Raw genomic sequence first — 16,706 nt, 5'->3', positions numbered from 1 at the left:
TCCCACCCTGCTGGGATTCTGTGAAGGCAGCAGCAGGTTAATCAACAGCTTGTTATAACACCTTTCAGCATGTACCCATGAGCTTTGCTGTGCTTTTAGCTCAGAGCTATGAGTGCACTGCTGTGAGATCTGTGTGACTGGTTGCTGAAAGAGCTGAAGTGTTCAACCCTCCTGGCATTCCTGGAAAGTGCCTTGAATTGTACAGCTGGAAGTAAAATAGTGAGCAGGTTTTCTGTGCTGGGAGCTAGAGGATGACTGTAGGAGTAGCTGCTCTCAGTCATTGTTTATGAAACTGCAGAGGCAAGGAGCAGAACACAGCAGGAATTCTGCTGCCTTATCTTGGCAACCGAAGCAGCTCTCTTCCTGAGGCGTGTGGCCATGTAAAGGACACACTCTGAAATGAGCTGTGGTCTGCTTGGCTCCCAAATACCAAGTGTAGGGGGAGTATTTGCTTCTGTGTGTGGACAGCTCTAATTGCTGTCCCTGGGAGCTGGTATGGCAGGTCTGTGGTACTGGGAAAGCAGCTGCACTGACAGGTTCCTGCTGCAGCCTTGCTATGTGCTTGGGCGAGTTACTGTCATGGTGATCTCCTCCTGGATTGTCTGAGAGGACAACAAGGGTGGGTTGGCTGACTCAGTTCTGGGAATCTTGAGTGGAAGCATTTGGAAACGTGAGCTGCAGAGAGCAAGAAGCATCTGCTTGCAGAGGTTTGATGTTTTTGAAAGCAGAAAGTAGCCATTCTTCCCTCCAGCTCTGAGTGGCAGGCTCTGGCTGGATGAGCCATTAACCCACTGCCTGCCATCAGACACATAGCAGGGATGCTGGACATGCCTCCAGAGAGGCTGAAATGCTTTCTCTTGTCTGGTAAAGATTATAGAGCAGAAATGAAGTCAGTTCTTTATGAGCTTATTAAATGTTCTAGGCAGTAAGCCAGGACACACAAAGGAACAGATTGTTCTTACCTGCTTGATGCTCTTGTGCTGAGAAAGCTCTGGGCGGGTGTGCTGCGTGCTGGCCTCCTGATCTGCCCCTAATCAGTTTATGCTGAGGGCGAGCACTCAAGCCAAAGCCCTGCAGTTTTGAAGCTGTTTCAGTGTTCTTAGGGTCTCCTAATGCTGGGCTTTTTTCAGCTTGATCAGCTCCTGTGCTCAGCTGGCCTGGCAGAAGCAGGAGAGGGTGCAAGTCCTCTGCACCAGTAGATGGCACAGGTGGCATGTCCTTGGGTATGCAGCTGCTAAAAACTTGAGCTATCCATCCTAATATACAGATCTCTGGGGGGTTTGTCACAGTTAGACCAACACATGTTTTGGTGAAAGCTTCCTCTAGGTGGTGTTTAGTGTCTTTGAGTTTCTATCTGTATTAAAGCACCTTTCTGTGATACAGCTGTGACCTGTGTAAAACCCCTTTCAGATCTCTCTGCTTCCAGCCTGGGTGTGGTGACTCAAGTGGTAACCTTACCAAGATGCAAATGCAAACTTACCTACCACAGTGGCTTCTGTTTACAGGCGTGCTCACTGCAAAAGCAACCAGTGTCCACAGGCCCATCATCAGTTTATCTGCACTTGCTGACAAGCTATCTCTAGGTTACTTTCTTGACACAGTATATTTAGATGTAGGTTTAAAATACCTTTAGGAATGGTAATGGTGTTTTGGATGGTTCCTCTTCCAGTGCTACAGGTGAGGCTTTTCATGTTTAAGTAAACAAAGATGTGAGAAATCAGACACACTTACCCCTCTGCCCTAGCAAGGCCACATCTGGAGTGCTGGGCCCACTTCTGGGGTCCCCAGGTCAAGAGTGACAGGGAACTACTGGAGAGAGCCCAGCAGAGGCTATAAAGGTACTGAGGGGACTGGAGCATCTCTGTGATGGGGAAAGACTGAGAGGCCTGGGGCTGTTTAGTCTGGAGAAAACCAGTTTGTGAGGAGATACTCTCTATGCTATCAATAGCTGAAGGGCAGGGGGCAACAGGCACAAACTGTGACCTAGGGTGTTCCATTTGAACATGAGGGAAAATGTCTTTGCTGTGAGGGTGCCAGAGCCCTGGAGCAGGCTGTCAGAGAGGTGGTGGAGTCATTCTTTGGGGAGATTCCAAACCCACCTGGATGCTGTGATCCTGGGGAACCTGCCTTGGGTGCTGCTGCTGTAGCAGAGGGCTTGGATCTCTACCTGTCCCCTCCAACCCCCCCTCTGCTGGGAGTCTCTGAATAATCAGTTAACAATGAACTTTGTGACTTGAAGGAGGTGCTGTTGACCTTTGTAGCAGCCTGATGGCTTTCTGTCTGAGGGTGACTGATAAGCTGTGGGCTGCTGGTGGTTTGTGTCCCACGAGAGTAGGTGCTGGTTTATCCTGGAACTTCAGTTTCCTCCAGCCAGGCTTTGCAAAAACTCACAGGAATGGAACTGTTGCTTGCCTGTGTAAATACCTTGAGGTGAGGATGCAGGGAACTAAAAAGGGGGGCACTGTTGGTGAGTGAAATACTGAGACCCCAAGCTGATATGGAATTGAACTTCAGTGTCTCAGACTCAGTATCCTGGTGAGGTGTTTTTCACAGCAGAGCAGCTGTGTGCCATGGGCTGCAGCAGCACAGCCATGCTTAGTGCGGCAGTGGCGAGCTCTCACCTCGCTCCCACAGTGGAAGTCGTGATGTGGATGCCTGCAGAATGGAAAGCCTGCTAAGGGCTTCAGAAAGACTGGAGTGACTTCTGGGGACTTCATCAGCTCTTGGCATTGCAAGGAAGGCCCCTGGGAGTGCAGACCTGTCCCCCAGAGTTCCTGGTGTGCGATGGCAGAGATGTCAGTGTGCTGAAATCAGCTCGGGATTTCCCCAAGCAAAACTCGGCCTCCCTGTTTTTAAATTCTCCTTCTCTGTCTGGGATTTGTCCTTCCCCAGCTGCTTCAGTGCTGCTTTGCAGCAGGGTGGGCTGAACTGGGACAATCCCCTGGATAATCATCAAGCAGCTGCCAGCTCCAGACCTTGTAGGTTGGTGCTTGCTTTCTTGATCTTCCCTGAAGCACTTGCAGGCTAGAAAGAAAGATGACAGTGATGATGCCTCACAGCAGACAGCTTCCTCCACCCTGCCACTTCCCTCTTCTGTTGCATTGCATCTTGTGTTCTCCTGCCATGCCCCACACTGAAAAACAAACCCTAGGAGAGAGGAGGATGTTTGTAGGGCCAGCAAAAAGCTGTGCAGTCCCCAAAGCCTCAGCACAATGGGTAGTGTGTGGCTGAGCTACCACACCGGGAAGACCAAGCTCGAGGTCAGGCTGGGAAGGATTAGAGCTGCTTTGGCTGTCCTAGTTTTGAGCTGTGTGGGGGATGGCTTGGCTGCCAGCTGTGGCACAGAGCCCAAAGGCTGCCATTGATTGGAGCTTGCATTGATGCAGCCAAAATAACTATGATATATCTAATGAGTCATTTCATTAGAGCTCTTTCTTCATGAGGTGTGTATAGTTGTGATACTACCTAGGCAATAGGGATGGGTGTATTGCCTGGCCTGAGAGTAATTAAAGACTCTCCACCCAGCACTCCACCTCCAGAGGAAATGATTTCTTGCAGTTCAACTATTCTGTTCAAGTGTGGTTTCTCTCCTTTTGTGCTGTGACACCTCCAAATCCCACATGAAAGGGATCCCAGTGGATATGGACACTGTGTGTCTGTTGAGGTTCTCATCAGCCCTTCCATTTTAGGCCTTGTTGATGTTTGAAGCTGTTCTGGGTTGAGGCTGTGTATGGACATCTGATTCTGGAACGAGGAACTTCCCTCCATCAAACCTAATCCCTTGTTGGAGTGGAACCAGCTGCTTTTGTTCTGGAGCAAGAGTGCCAGCCTGTGGGATTCATCAGGAGTAGACCCAGGGATAGATAAACCCCCAGTTTCCACTTGGTGACCAAAAGAATCCCTTAGGAGATGGGGGATGCTTGGGGATGTTGGTCCTGTGGGGTGGTGCTGCCAGTGGTGGCTGCACTCCCAACCAATGGCCTTGGTTTCTCTGCACTTCGTGGTCAGAGCTGCTTTGACATCTCACATTCCCAGCTTCTTTCACTTGTTAATCCTTGAGGCTTAGGAACATAAGAGGGATGTAGAAGCCACTGTTCAGGCTGCCCTCCCCTTAGTGGTGTGCCCCGTGTGAAGCTGGGAGCAGTCATGGCTTTGTCTCCTCACATCCTGGTGAGGGCAGATCAGACTTTCACACCAGGTCAACAGCAGTGCTGCTGTGGCTGTGAGCTGAGCTGTAACTGCTGCCTTTTCATCTAAGTTTGTAGACTGAGAAGACATGAAAACATTTCTGCTTATCTGGGACATCTGTGCTGCAGTGCAAGCTGCTCTCCTTCATGTCCCAGTTCTTCCTGCTCTTGACAAGTCTCCTGCCCCCACTGAACCAGGTGGGTATCTGAGTGGCTGAAAAGCAGAAATGATGCTCCAAAGACTGAGTTTCCTCCTGCTACTGCCTGCCTGAAAGTTTGCTTGGGTGGAGGTGGCTGGAAGATGTGTCTATGGGTGGAGGAGAGCTTGCACCTAGAGCTGCTGACTGCTGCTGTATTTCTAAGGCCTTGTTTTAAGTGTAGATTGAGACCCTTGATTTTTAGTAGGGAAATGACTCATACTAGGGGGGAAACAAAGTTTCTGGCAGAGAGCCTTGAGTGTAAAAGGAGCAAGCTGCAGCTCTCCACAACTTTTCTGCTTCTTCTGTAAATACTCTATTTGCAGATAGCCTGACTGGGTGCAGTCATTTGCAGGCTCCCAATATTTGTTGTTTCTCAATGGAGCTGATGGTTTCCAGCTCCAAAACTCCTCTCTTCCTGCTTTCTCAGCACCTTTGGGTTTCTTCTTCTGTGTTTTGTTTTGGTTTATTTTGGAATAAAACCAACCAAATAAAAAACCACTTGCCAAAAACTTCCAGTGCTGCAAAGTTGGAGCCTCTCTGCAGAGCTGGGATCTACAACGGAGCACTGCCATTGGGAGGAGTTCATAGGATGGTCCTAGGTTAGAAGGGACCTCAGAGATCATCTACTCCAACCTCCCCACTACAGGCAGGGGTGGCTCTCAACTAGACTTGGCTGCTCAAGGCCTCATCCATCCTGGCCTTGGACACCCCCAAGGAAGAAGCATCTGCAACCTTTTCCAGAGTCTCACCACCCTCAGACTGAAGAAGTTCTTCCTCAGCTCCAGTCTAACTCTGCTCTCCCTCAGCTTCAAACCATTCCCCCTTGGCCTGTCTCTAGACACCCTTGGGAAAAGTCCCTCTGCAGCCTTTCTGTAGGATCCCTTCAGCTACTGGCAGGCAGCTCTGAGGTCCCCCAGAGTCTTCTGTTTTCCAGGCTGAACAGCCCTAGCTGCCTTAGCCTATTCTCGTAGCAGAGGTGCTCCAGACCTTGGGTCACCTTTGTGGTCCTCTGAACTCACTCTGACAGCTCTGTGTTGTCCTTATGCTGAGGACACCAGAACTGGAGGCAGTATTCTAGCTGGGGGTCTCAGCAGAGCAGAGTCAAGGGGCAGAGTCCCCTCTCTTGTCCTGCTGGCCACGTTCCTCTTGATGCAGCCTGGGAGAATGGCAGGCTGGAGGTTAAATATCTCCTTTGCTGGTGACCCTTGCCCAAATTGGCCATCAGAGTTTGACATCTCATGGGAGACCACTGGGATGGGCCAGCTAGGGACAAATGAACTCAGAGGTAAGCTCTCACCTCTGAGAGGCTTCGTTTTGCCTCTCCATGTGACTCTGTTGGCAGCTCTGCGTGTGCCCAGACAGAGCATTGCTGCTGAGTGGGACAAGGCTTTCTTCATTTGAGGTCTAACTTGTGCTGAAACAGGCTCTGGGCTCCTTGCCAGACCTGCTTTCTTAGAGGTGGCCACCCACACATGGGCAGGATGGAGATTCCTTTAAATGGAGCCCTAACTGCCACCCAAAAGCCCCCCCGAGGCCCGCCGGCAGCTGGGGATGTTTGCAGCCTGGAGCCCACGGGGCATTGACGCAAGCTACAGAAATAGGGCTGGAAGCAGGAACAAGCACCCAGGTCTTCCCCATTGAGGAGGCAGCAGTAACCACCAAAAGTCACACTCATGCCTGTTCCCTGTGCCCAGGACCTGTGTACTGGGCTGTGATCTTTTCTTGTTTTCCCACTGAGGGAGGAGCAGAGACTGTCCTCATACAGAGCACCCAAAGGCAAGCAGGGAAATCTCTTCAGTTGAGAAGTTTTAACCATTTTCCTTCCTTCTTAGGCAAGAACTATACCTACAGGAAGGGACAGTGACAAGCTTGTGCTTTAGGACCCTCCCAGAGAGATTCAGGTGAGGCTGAAGTGTTAGAAACCCCAGTTCTCCATTAAATCTAGCCTTTAGTGTAGCAGATGGAGTTGCCTGACCCTGGGCCAAGCATTTCCTGCTGTTGACTCAGGTTTGCTCTCTGATGAAGAGAAGGATCATGACAACTCTAGAAGCAGATAGATTGATGCCCCAAGCAGCCTCTTGTATCTGGAGATAATTCCTAGAAGCAGTGCAAGCTTGAGGAGCTTTTTTAGGTGAAGAAGCCACGTGGTCATTCTCCTTCTGGCTACTGGAACCATGATGGGAATTAGAAACAGCACTTTTGGTGCTTCTGTCCTCTGGTTGCAGTGACTTTGGTGGAGCAGAGCCTTCAGGAGATTGCACCAAGGTGACCCCCTGACATCACTTGAGTTAATCTGAAAAGGTGGTGATGTCCATCCCCACTTCTTCCTGGGAAGGTGAGTGGTGGTGTTCCTAGCAGGCTCATTCAGTGCTATTACCAGCAGCAGTCTGTGTGGAGTTCAGGCTCTGGAGAAAAGGAACCTTATTTCTCTCTTCAGCTCCCTGAAAGGAGGTTGGAGCCAGATGGGTGGATTCCCAGAGGTCTCTTCCAATCCCCATCCTGCTGGACCAACTCTGTGATCCTCTTCCCAGAGAAAGGAGATCTGCATCAGGTGGATAGCTCCTGGGCGATGGCTGGGGATGGCAGAGGAGGTCAGACACATTAGAGGACTCGGTCTGTGGCCATCAGCACATGGCCCTGCTCCCATTCAGGGTGCAGCTGTGGGGGCAGAAGGTGGCTGGGAGTCTTGAGCAGAGGCGAGACCTCACCTACACTGAGTCATGAGTCTGTGGAGGAGGTGAAAAGGGAACCGCTCGCTTGCGGTGCGAGAGGAAGGGACGTGGAAAGATGTTGTCAGGTGACTGTCTCGAAGCTACAGCAGTGAGTTTTCAGCAGTGCACCTAGTGTTGTGCATGCACAAGTAACAAGTGATAGGGCAAGAGGAAATGGCCTCAGGTTGACCCAGGGGAGGTCTGTGCTGGACATTAGGAGAAATACTGTCCCTGAAAAGGTTGTCAAGCCTTGGAACAGGCTGCCCGAGGAAGTGGTAGAAGTCCCCATCTCTGGAGGGGTTTAAAAGCTGTGCAGATGTGGTGCTGTGGGACATGGCTTAGTGGTGACCTGGCAGTGCTTGGTTTGTGGTTGGAGTTGATGATCTCAAAGTTCTCTTCCAACCAAAACAATTCTGTGATTCTACAGTCATGTCCAGACTGAAGGGGTTGCTGCACTCAGGTGTGTGTTGGTTAAGCAGCTTGGAAAAGAGCTTTTTGTGGCTCTGGAGAATGATGCCTTTGGTGCAGCTGCAGGAAACCCCCCAAGCAGGGTTGCTGCCTACAGCCCAGTGTCTCAGTGCTCTTCCCCAAGCCCACCATCAACAGCACCTTTGGTGGTCTCTGCTCTGGCTCAACACAACCATCTCCTGAAGGAGTAAAGAGGAGAATGTGAAGATGGGCAGGCATGTGCCCTCCCTCCTCCAGAGCAGGCTTTGCTTGCAAGTAGAGCTTCAAGCCTCACTGTGCAACACCAAACAAAACCACCAAGCCTCTTCTCTTGGTGACTGTGACAAAGGAAGCTCTGAGAAGTGTGATGAAATAGGCTGCAGCTGCTGCCCCCACCCCTTGTGCTTTCCACAGCGCGTGGGCTTGGAGCCGAGCTGCTGTGTGGGAGGCCATGGAAATGGGGGGGCTGTGATGTCTGGAAACACACCAAGGGCTCTGCTTCTACCCAGAGCTGTCTCAGCCTCATTTGTCTTGTTTCATGTATGAGGACCTTGGGGGGAAAAAATACCCTCACAATGCTGCTTCTGAACAGCTTAAAATCCCTAAGAATCCCAGCATGGTGGAACTTAGAACCCCTCCTGGGGTCATCTAGTCTAACATCCCTGCTAAAGCAGCATCACCTGCAGCAGGTTCTCAGGATCAACTCCAGGCAGGTTTGGGATCTGTCTGGAGAAGGAGACTCCACAACCTCTCTGGGCAACCTGGGCAAAGGGTTATATCACCCTTGCAGAAAAGAAGTTTCTCCTTATGTTCAGATGGAACCTTCTGGGTTCCAGTTTGTGTCCATTGCCCCTTGTCCTGTTGCTGGGCACCAATGAGAAGTGTCTGGGCCCCATCCTCTTGCTCCTTGCTGTTGTGGTATTGATGAGCATTGATCAGATCCCCTCTCAGGCTGCTCTTCTCCAGGCTAAACAGCTCCAGGTCTCTCTGTCTTTTCTCATCAGAGAGATGCTCCAGGCCCCTCAGCACCTGCAGAGTCTCCCTTTGTAGCAGGGCCTGTTGTGACAGTGCAAGGGGTGATGGTTTGAGACTCAAAGGGGGGGGTGATTCAGACAAGATGGAAGATGTCCTTGCCAAGTCCAGGAGCCTGTCTTAGATGGCCTTTAAAGGTTCCTTTTGATTCTGTGATTAGCAAGGCTTATTTAGCCAACTCACTGGCTGAGACCCCTGTAGGCATGAGGTGGTGAACTTTTGCTTTATTACATGGGGGAAAAAAACATTTAGGTTACTACATAGAAAACACAAAACTAAGTCTTTGTGTTCCAGCACTCTGTGGGAGTCACATTGACTTTTCTACAAAGTACAGGGAGGGGGTTGTCATAAATTAAATGTATAAAACAACATTTCCATTAAATAGACCCAAATATCTTCACAGTATTTTTAACAGTTCCAAATGTGACCTTTCAGATGCTCACAGAGAGAGGAGCTGTACACAAAGGTGCAAATGAAACACCAGTCAAGCCCAAAGCCTCTCTTCTTTGATTTATAAACCCCAAAATACTATTTAAGTACATCCACAGCTGAGCCTTTCTTAAATCTCTTGTAGCCTGTTGGTGGCACCTATGACTCTGCTTAGAGTCAACCAAACTGGAAGGTTTGGTGCCTCTGACTTTGTTTTGATCATGGTACTGTTAATGAAGTGATGTGATGGGGCAGGGTCAGTTATCCATGAAAAGGTTGAGGCCCCATCTCTGGAGACAGTCAAGATCAGACTTCATGTGGCCTGATCTAGTTGGAGGTGTCCCTGCTGACTGCAGGGGGGTTGGACAAGATGACCTTTTGAGAGTCTCTTTCAGCCCACTGCAATCTGAATTTGCCCCATTCTTGGTGGAAAAGAGGACCTGGAAGGTTTGATGGGTGTCTAACCCATCAGGAGTTGAAGCTTCTCCAAGGCAGCAATATGACTTCCAGCCAGAGGGCTTTTGAGCCAGAAGTGGAAGCTGATGGCAGAGAAATAGTGTCTGGGTGCTTCAGTGACTGTGTGATGTGGAGGTATGTCCCTTGCTACACTCCAAAATGGAGGGTTGCTTGATCATTTGAATGGAAAGTCCTTTGGAGCCACCTTATGCTCCTCTCTCTGTGGTCAGTGGTTTATGGTGGGCTCTTGGTGCTCTTCACAGGAAGGAGTCACTGATGGATTGTCTTTTGCTTCAGAAATATTTAATACAGTGTCACCATCAGATTCTTTCTGCATATCAAGACCCTAAAGGCTTTGATGCCTCTTGGTGAAACCACAGTGGGTGGCCAGGACATGGCCTAGCATCAGCATCATCTCTCACCAGATGTCCACATCTTCCTCCTACGGCCTGCTGGCTGCCCAGCTTAGAAATGGGACCAGTGGGAATTGCAGGGAACACTTGCAACCAGCCCATTAAATCAAGACACTTTTGGTCAGGGTTGGGTGCTGGGGGGGAAAGTTTTGTTTGTTTTTCTCCAACCCTCACTGAAATCAGCAGAAGCTTGTCTGAGTCAGCACTCTCAAAGTCCTGGGAGGGGGAAAAAAAAACCAGTTAGGCCAACCTCCAAAATCTAGTGACCCTTTGGAGTAATGGCCACAGCTTAGGGAAGGCCACTGCTAGCAGTCCATGGCCTCCTTCCTGAGCACATCCCTGGAGTTCTTCCTCACGTAAGCAAGGCTGTGGAGCTGAATGCTGTCTTGCAAGTCCTGCCTGGAAAGGCGTCTCCTGAACTCATCTGTAGTGAAGTAGTAGATGACAGGGTCCACACAGGAGTTCAGGCTGGCCAGGCACAAAGCCACAGCGTGGAACACCGAGATCACCTTCTGGACACACTGGTTTGTGATCATCTTGGTTTTGACAAAGAAATCCAAGGGGAAGCTGATGTGGTAGGGCGCGAAGCAGATCAGGAACACCAGAGCACAGGTGAGAATCATCTTCAAAGCCTTCTTTTTCTCCCCAAGGTCATGGGAAGCAGCGTTGTGTTCTTTCAGTGATACGACAGTCTTCCAGGAGCAGTAGAGGATGATGAGGAGCGGCGTCACGAAGCCCACCAGCTCTCCCGCCGACATCATCACCACGGAGACGGAAAGGTCGACCTGCTGCACGGGGAGGTCCACGAAACACGTGTTTGTGGCACCGGCAGTGTGAAGCCTGAGGAGGGGGAAAGGCAAGCAGCCCACGCAGACCACCACCCAGCCGGCCAGGCTGACGTAGATGTCGCAGAGGCGCTTGCAGCTGCTGGCCCTGAAGGGGTGCATCAGGAACAGGCAGCGCCGCACGCTGATGCACACCAGGAAGTAGATGCTGGCGTACATGTTGACATACTTCAGGTAGAAGCAAAGCATGCAGAGACCTCCTCCGAACTCCCACGTCCCCGTCAAGTAGTAGAAGATCCTGAGGGGCAAGGACAAGACCTGCGCTAAGTCAGCGACGGCTAAGTTGATCATAAATATCACAGCCCTCTTGGTCTCTTTCATGTAGCCGTAGAAGACCCACAGAGCCAAGGTGTTTCCTATCAGCCCGGGCACCAGGATGCAGGTGTAGGTGATGGCGTAGTAGGGCTTGAGGTCTGGTTCGGTGCAGGTCGAGTTGTTGGTCATGGTTGTGTTCCAGACCTGTGCTCAGCCCAGGCATGATACCCCAGAGTCACAGACCCAGGCGCCTCTGGAGATCATGGAGTCCGTGTTCTTCACTCGGCTCCTGCAGCCAGGTGCCCTCAGGCTGTCGATGCTCAGATGAAAAGGTTCAGCTCTGGCTTCGGTGTGTGAGGCTTTGTTACCCAATCATCATGGCCACTCTGGGGAGCAGCTTCATTGTGGGCCCGGTTAAGTCAAGTCCTGCTCGTGTGCTCTGCTCATGCTCCTTGTCAGAAGCTAGCTGACCTTACTCTGGCTGCTTGCAGGGGTGGCAGGGAGGGCATCCACACCGAGAGATGCATCGTTCTGTGCTGAAGTGGTCAAGTTCTTCACTGGAGCTTCACCTCTGTCACTTCCTTGGTGGCATTTCAGCCACTTCTGTCAAGGCAGGACTTTGACAAGTGAGGTGACCCTGCAGCCAGAAAGCAAAGTTAGATCACTGCTGGGAGAGACAGGTCTTACAAAGCAGAGAGTATGGGAAAGCTTGAGAGTGTGGTAACACCTCTCCAGCAGAACCCTCTAGCTAGTGGTATCTGTGGTGATCAGCTCTTCTGCCTCACAAGGGCCATGCCCTGCCCAGTGAAGCGAGCTGCAAACCCACTGAGGAGTAAGTAGAAAATGTATTTAACTGCTGCTACCAACCAGCCTCCCATGCTGTGCCACCAAGCAGAGGCCACCCCTGATCACAGGGTGTACTTAACTTGCTGCCAGCTTTCTGCACCTGCACCTTCCTGGCTCCAGCTTTTCCATCTGCTTGCATTGGTCTTCTCATGCCCAGCTGCATGGCAGGCACAGAGATGCTCCAATCAGCACTGTGCCTGCATCCCTCCTTACCTCTGAGCTGTGGGCAGAGGGACACTCTTGCCTCACATAGCACTCAGGAGTTTAATTCTCCCTTGGTCTTCCCAGAAGAGCCCTTCAGAAACATCCCACCCACGCCACAGCTATAGACAGCCAGGAGGACAGCACCAAATCTGCTCCTTATGTAAATGAGCCTGACACACACCTCAGAAGGGAACATTTTCCACTGCTGCTGCAGCACAGAATGAAGGTCCCAGGCTGGTGGCTTTCACTGAATTGAGGTCAACTTCTTCAGTTATCTTTCATAAATAGATTATAAACTATACTTGCAGCTTGCCCAGGGTCACAATGTCCAGGTGGGTTTGGAATCTCTCCAGACAAGGAAACTCCACAACCTCTCTGGGCAGCCTGCTCCAGAGCTGCAGCACCCTCATAGGAAAGAAGTTTGTCCTCATGTTGAAATGTAACCTCCTGGGTTCCCCATTGTCCTTCTTCCTAGCACTGGAAAGAGTCTGGCCCTGTTCTCTTGCTTCCTGCCCTTTAGATACTGAGCAGCATTGAGAAGATCCCTTCTCAGTCTTCTCCAAGCTGAACAGCCCCAGGTCTCTCAGCCTTTTCTCCTCACAGGGATGCTCCAATCCCCTCATCTTTGTAGCCTCCAGTGGATGCTCTCCAGTAGTTCCTTGTCTCTCTTGAGCTGTGGAGCCGAGAAGTGGACCCAGTACTCCAGTTATGTCTCAGCAGGGAAGAGTGGAAGGGGAGGACAACCTCCCTCACTCTGCTGGCCACACTCTTCTTAATGTACCCCAAGGGAACATTGGCCTCCTTGGCTACAAGGACATGTTGCTGGCTCATGGGGAGTTTGTTGTCCACCAGTGCCCCTGGGTCCTTCTCCACAGAGCTGCTTCCCAGCAGGTCAGTCCCTAACCTGTACGGGTGCAGGCAGTTATTCCTCCCCATGAGCAGGGCTCTGCACTTGCCCTTGTTGGATTTCATGAGGTTGCACAAGCCTAGTGTCTCAGTCCTCTCAGGTTTTATTTTTGCTTCAGTCTGAAGCATTAACCTAGAGATCTTAAGTGGGAAAAGTTTGCAGGTGCCCCCTGAGATGCCAAGGCACAGTGAGAGGCACAATGATTCCCTGCTGCTGTCCCTGATGCTGCTTCCTCTGCATTAAAATGTGGAGCTCACGTTCACCACTTGGCCAGGGTGACTGCAGTGAAACTCTGAAGTAGCTTTGAGTGGAAACAGAGCATCTTCTACAGAAGGAAATGGTTCCGGGGGCAGCTTTCCTGGGTCCCTTTGTGCAGTTTCTGTTGCACACCGTTGCATAACGCACCCCAAGTGGCTGGGCACAGAGCCCCGTTACCCTTCAGAGCAGTGACTAACAAGCTGCAGACTTAATGAGCCTCTTGTTCAAAGACTTTCCAACCCCTTTATTAATTCTCCACCCCGCTTCTGAGGCACCAACCTGCACAACCAAGGCTAGAAAATGTGAGTAATCTCTTTGTCATGCAGGGAAACTAATCGGTGCTCACCTCCTCAGTTAGGGTTTAGCTGTCACCGGTTGATAGCATGAGGGCTGAGGGCTTCCAATTCCAAGCTGGAGCTTGGCTGGTACAAGTCACTGGCAGGAGGGTGTGGATGTGGCTGGTCTTTGGCAGTACCTTTCATGCCCTGGGGCTGCAGAGCTCACCCTCTGCAGCTGGCTAACCCCTCTGGGGCTTCCTGGCAGTGGCACCCACTTTGGGAGGCTTCTTCCCTCCTCCTCAGTGCTGGGACTGAGCCAAACCAGTGGGCCAAAACCCAGTACATCCTTTCCAAGTGGTCAGAAATTGCCTTGCTGGGCTTCAAAAGATGCTGAGTATAGGTACAGGCAGAGCAGGCTGTGTTGGGAACACATCCAGAGCTGCTTGGTGAGCTTTGGCACTTAGGGGGGATGGGAGGGAAGCTCTCTTCTGCCTCGGTTTTCCATGGCAATGCTGAGGCCCTGTGAAGATGTGTCCATCTTTCCTGCAACATCACTTGCTGCCCATACAGGTGTCCTGGTCCTGCAGATGCCCATGTGCCCAGCTGGCACCACTGCTGTGAATGCTGCTTGGGCAAAGCTATGCCTGGACCATGTGCAGGGGTGTTTTTAAGACAAAGCCCTAAGCCTGTGTCACTCAGCTCTTCCTCCAGTGACTTTTCTAAACCAGCTTGTCTCTCCTCTTGCCCAGGCAGGGAGACTGAATCATGCTCCTTTTCCTCTGGCTGCATTCCCAGCTGGGTAAATCCACCCTACCTCCATCTCTGGGCCATGAGACACATGAATAGAATGACAAGGTGCAGCCCCAGCCCATCTGCCTGTCCACAGCCCACTCCACACACACACACACACACACGTGCACACCAGCATTTTTCCTGCTGCCTTCCCAGTGTCTGAGTTTCTGCATCCTCACTGACCAGCAGCTTTCCTGCAACACCATCCTCTGCTCCCTCCACCCCAGGGATGCACTTGCAGCACCTTCTGCCTCTCCCTGGGGCTGCAAACCTGCGGCATGAGGCATCCCAAAAAGCCCAGCTGAAGTCAGGGAGTAGTGAGGGTGCTCACCCAGGGCACCCATCAATGCCTCTGTGAGAGCAGCTGCCCTCAGAGGAGAGGTAAAACCACAGCAAGGTGAGAAAGCACACTCTGGGGCTCCTGAGCAGTGAGGCTGCACGCTTCAGACAAATGTGCTGTGTACAAACCAGCAGGATGCTAAAAAAAGCCCTCCAGAAAGAGGAAATTTTGTTTCTTGTGCTCTGTGCACTCTTCCCTGCAGTGCAAGGGGCTGGCTTCAGTGGTAGGTGTGAGACTCTCCCTTTCCTTCTTCCACTGAGCCACCCCTGCCCCTGTTTTACCAAGGAGATCCCAGTCAGCCATCTCAGGGCACTGGATGAAGGCTTCTCATTTGTACTCGATGATTCACACCCTGCATGAGGAATCAGGCTCTTCACCTGCCCAGGTCAACCCCTGTGTCATTCCTTGCTTGCCTTAACCTGGGCATCCTTGGGGCTCCACCAGCAGCACAGCCCAACCTGGGCACCAGTAGCCTCCAGAGTATCCTCCTCTTGCCCAGCATCTGTTCTACACCACATGCCAGGTGTGCTGTGAGCTGCTGGCATCCATTTGCTGATGTTGTACAAAGGGACAGGGATGGGAGCAGCACTTTGATTGTGACTTGGCTGGGGGGCACAGAGCCCTTGCCTGTTCCTCCCATCCCATCCCATCCATTTCTGTGGTTGCCTGAAAGGTGAGTCATTAAAGGTGGTGAATGTCTGTTCCAGGGAAAAACGCAGTGAAACAGGCAAGCTTGTACAGGTTAGGCCTGTGAGGTGTTGGCAGAGTGGGGTACAAAGGTTTGTTTCTATCTCTTATGCCATTAATTTCTCATTTGCTGGTTATTAGGCTGAGAGAGTGTTTCCGTGCTGCTCCCACCCCCTGCCCCCTCCCTGCTTCCTGCCCTCTGCTCACGCACGTGCTGGGAGCTGCTGGAGTCTGCTCGAGGGATATTCCCACTCTGGCACCGAAATGTTGGGAAGGAGATGTGGGGCTGGCACCCTGGGGAGCTCCCTGGCAAGAGGGACTGGGCTGTGCTGGTGGGCAGTGAGTCAGGCCAGCAGGGAGGATTTTGGCTGGGTAAATTCCAAGAATATGCAGGACAAAATAAAGCCTCTGCTTTAATGCCATGGGAAATACACTGCTTTGGCCTTATAATCCTCTGCAAAAGCTCTTGTCCTCCCTTGCTAATATTTATCCTGGTTAAAAAGGGAGAATAAACTCAGAGTGGGGATGTTGTGCATTAACCTAACCCTCAACCCCTCTTCTGCCTTCCCAGTACACCCTGACATCCCTGGGAGATGTGCACGGTAACAAGCACCAAAACTGTGTGCTTCCTACCCAAACACCCCAGGAAGGAGAAGCTGCTCCCTGCCAGGCTGTGAGCAGTGGTGGTGGTGGCACAGCTAACCCTGCCTCCTCCCTCCTGGTCTGGCAAACCAGTGGAAAATCTCTGGTGGAAATTCCTCTGGCTGCCTCTTGGGAGGAACAGACCAATTAGGAAAACCCGCTGGGCAAACAGAGTGAGAGGAACCCAGATGAGAGCTGGAGCATAGAGTAAGTCAGAACAGTTATCCCCATGCTTGTGGAGATGGGGCTGTGTGGCCTCCAAGTCTGCTTACAAGCAGCTATGGTGTTTTCAGGGGTTCAACACCACTGCAGTTGGTGTTACACTTAAACACAGCTGCTCAGCACTCACCTAACAGTAAGAGGGCTTGGCTCTCCTGGCTGCCTAGTTTGGCTTGAGCTGTCCCCCCTCCTCTCCTTTGAATGCACAGAGCACCTCCTGAGCACTCTGCTGATCAATGGAGGTATCAGCTCCTTGCCCAGCCCTGGGCTTAGCCTGCATCTCCTCACCACTCCTCATCCTCAGGGGTGGATGGCTAACGCTGCACCCTCCTGGCTCGCACTGAGCTGTCCCCATCCCCTCTCAGCGCTCGCAGCCTAAGTAGGAAGCGCTACCAAGTCCTATGTTGCAAGGACAACAGGTCCAATTTCAGCCCAAACCAAAGATAAGTGGGGATAAAAGAACACCAGTCCTACCTTTGCTGTCTCTGCAGGCTGCTCTGGTGTGACCCTGTGGGTGCTGGCAGTGTGTCCCCACCCCTCTGCACACGCAAAGCAAAA

At 51.6% G+C, this 16,706-nt stretch overlaps 1 protein-coding gene across 1 annotated transcript; it reads right to left on the bottom strand.

The window, feature by feature from the left end:
* Positions 1 to 8,513: 8,513 nt before the first annotated feature.
* Positions 8,514 to 16,706, bottom strand: GPR174 (G protein-coupled receptor 174). The gene is made up of 2 exons (XM_068157639.1): positions 16,623 to 16,706; positions 8,514 to 11,612 (listed from the first exon to the last, which is right to left on the bottom strand). The coding sequence occupies exon 2, from the start codon at positions 11,162 to 11,164 to the stop codon at positions 10,181 to 10,183; it is 984 nt and encodes a 327-aa protein (XP_068013740.1). The 5' UTR covers positions 11,165 to 11,612; positions 16,623 to 16,706; the 3' UTR covers positions 8,514 to 10,180.

The sequence above is a fragment of the Melanerpes formicivorus genome, unplaced genomic scaffold, assembly GCF_026170545.1.
Source record: "Melanerpes formicivorus ecotype bairdi unplaced genomic scaffold, bMelFor1.0.p_v2 SCAF_37, whole genome shotgun sequence".
Lineage (NCBI taxonomy): Eukaryota > Metazoa > Chordata > Aves > Piciformes > Picidae > Melanerpes > Melanerpes formicivorus.
Note: the sequence above shows the minus strand (reverse complement) of the source record. Positions and strands in the feature narration are given on the sequence as shown.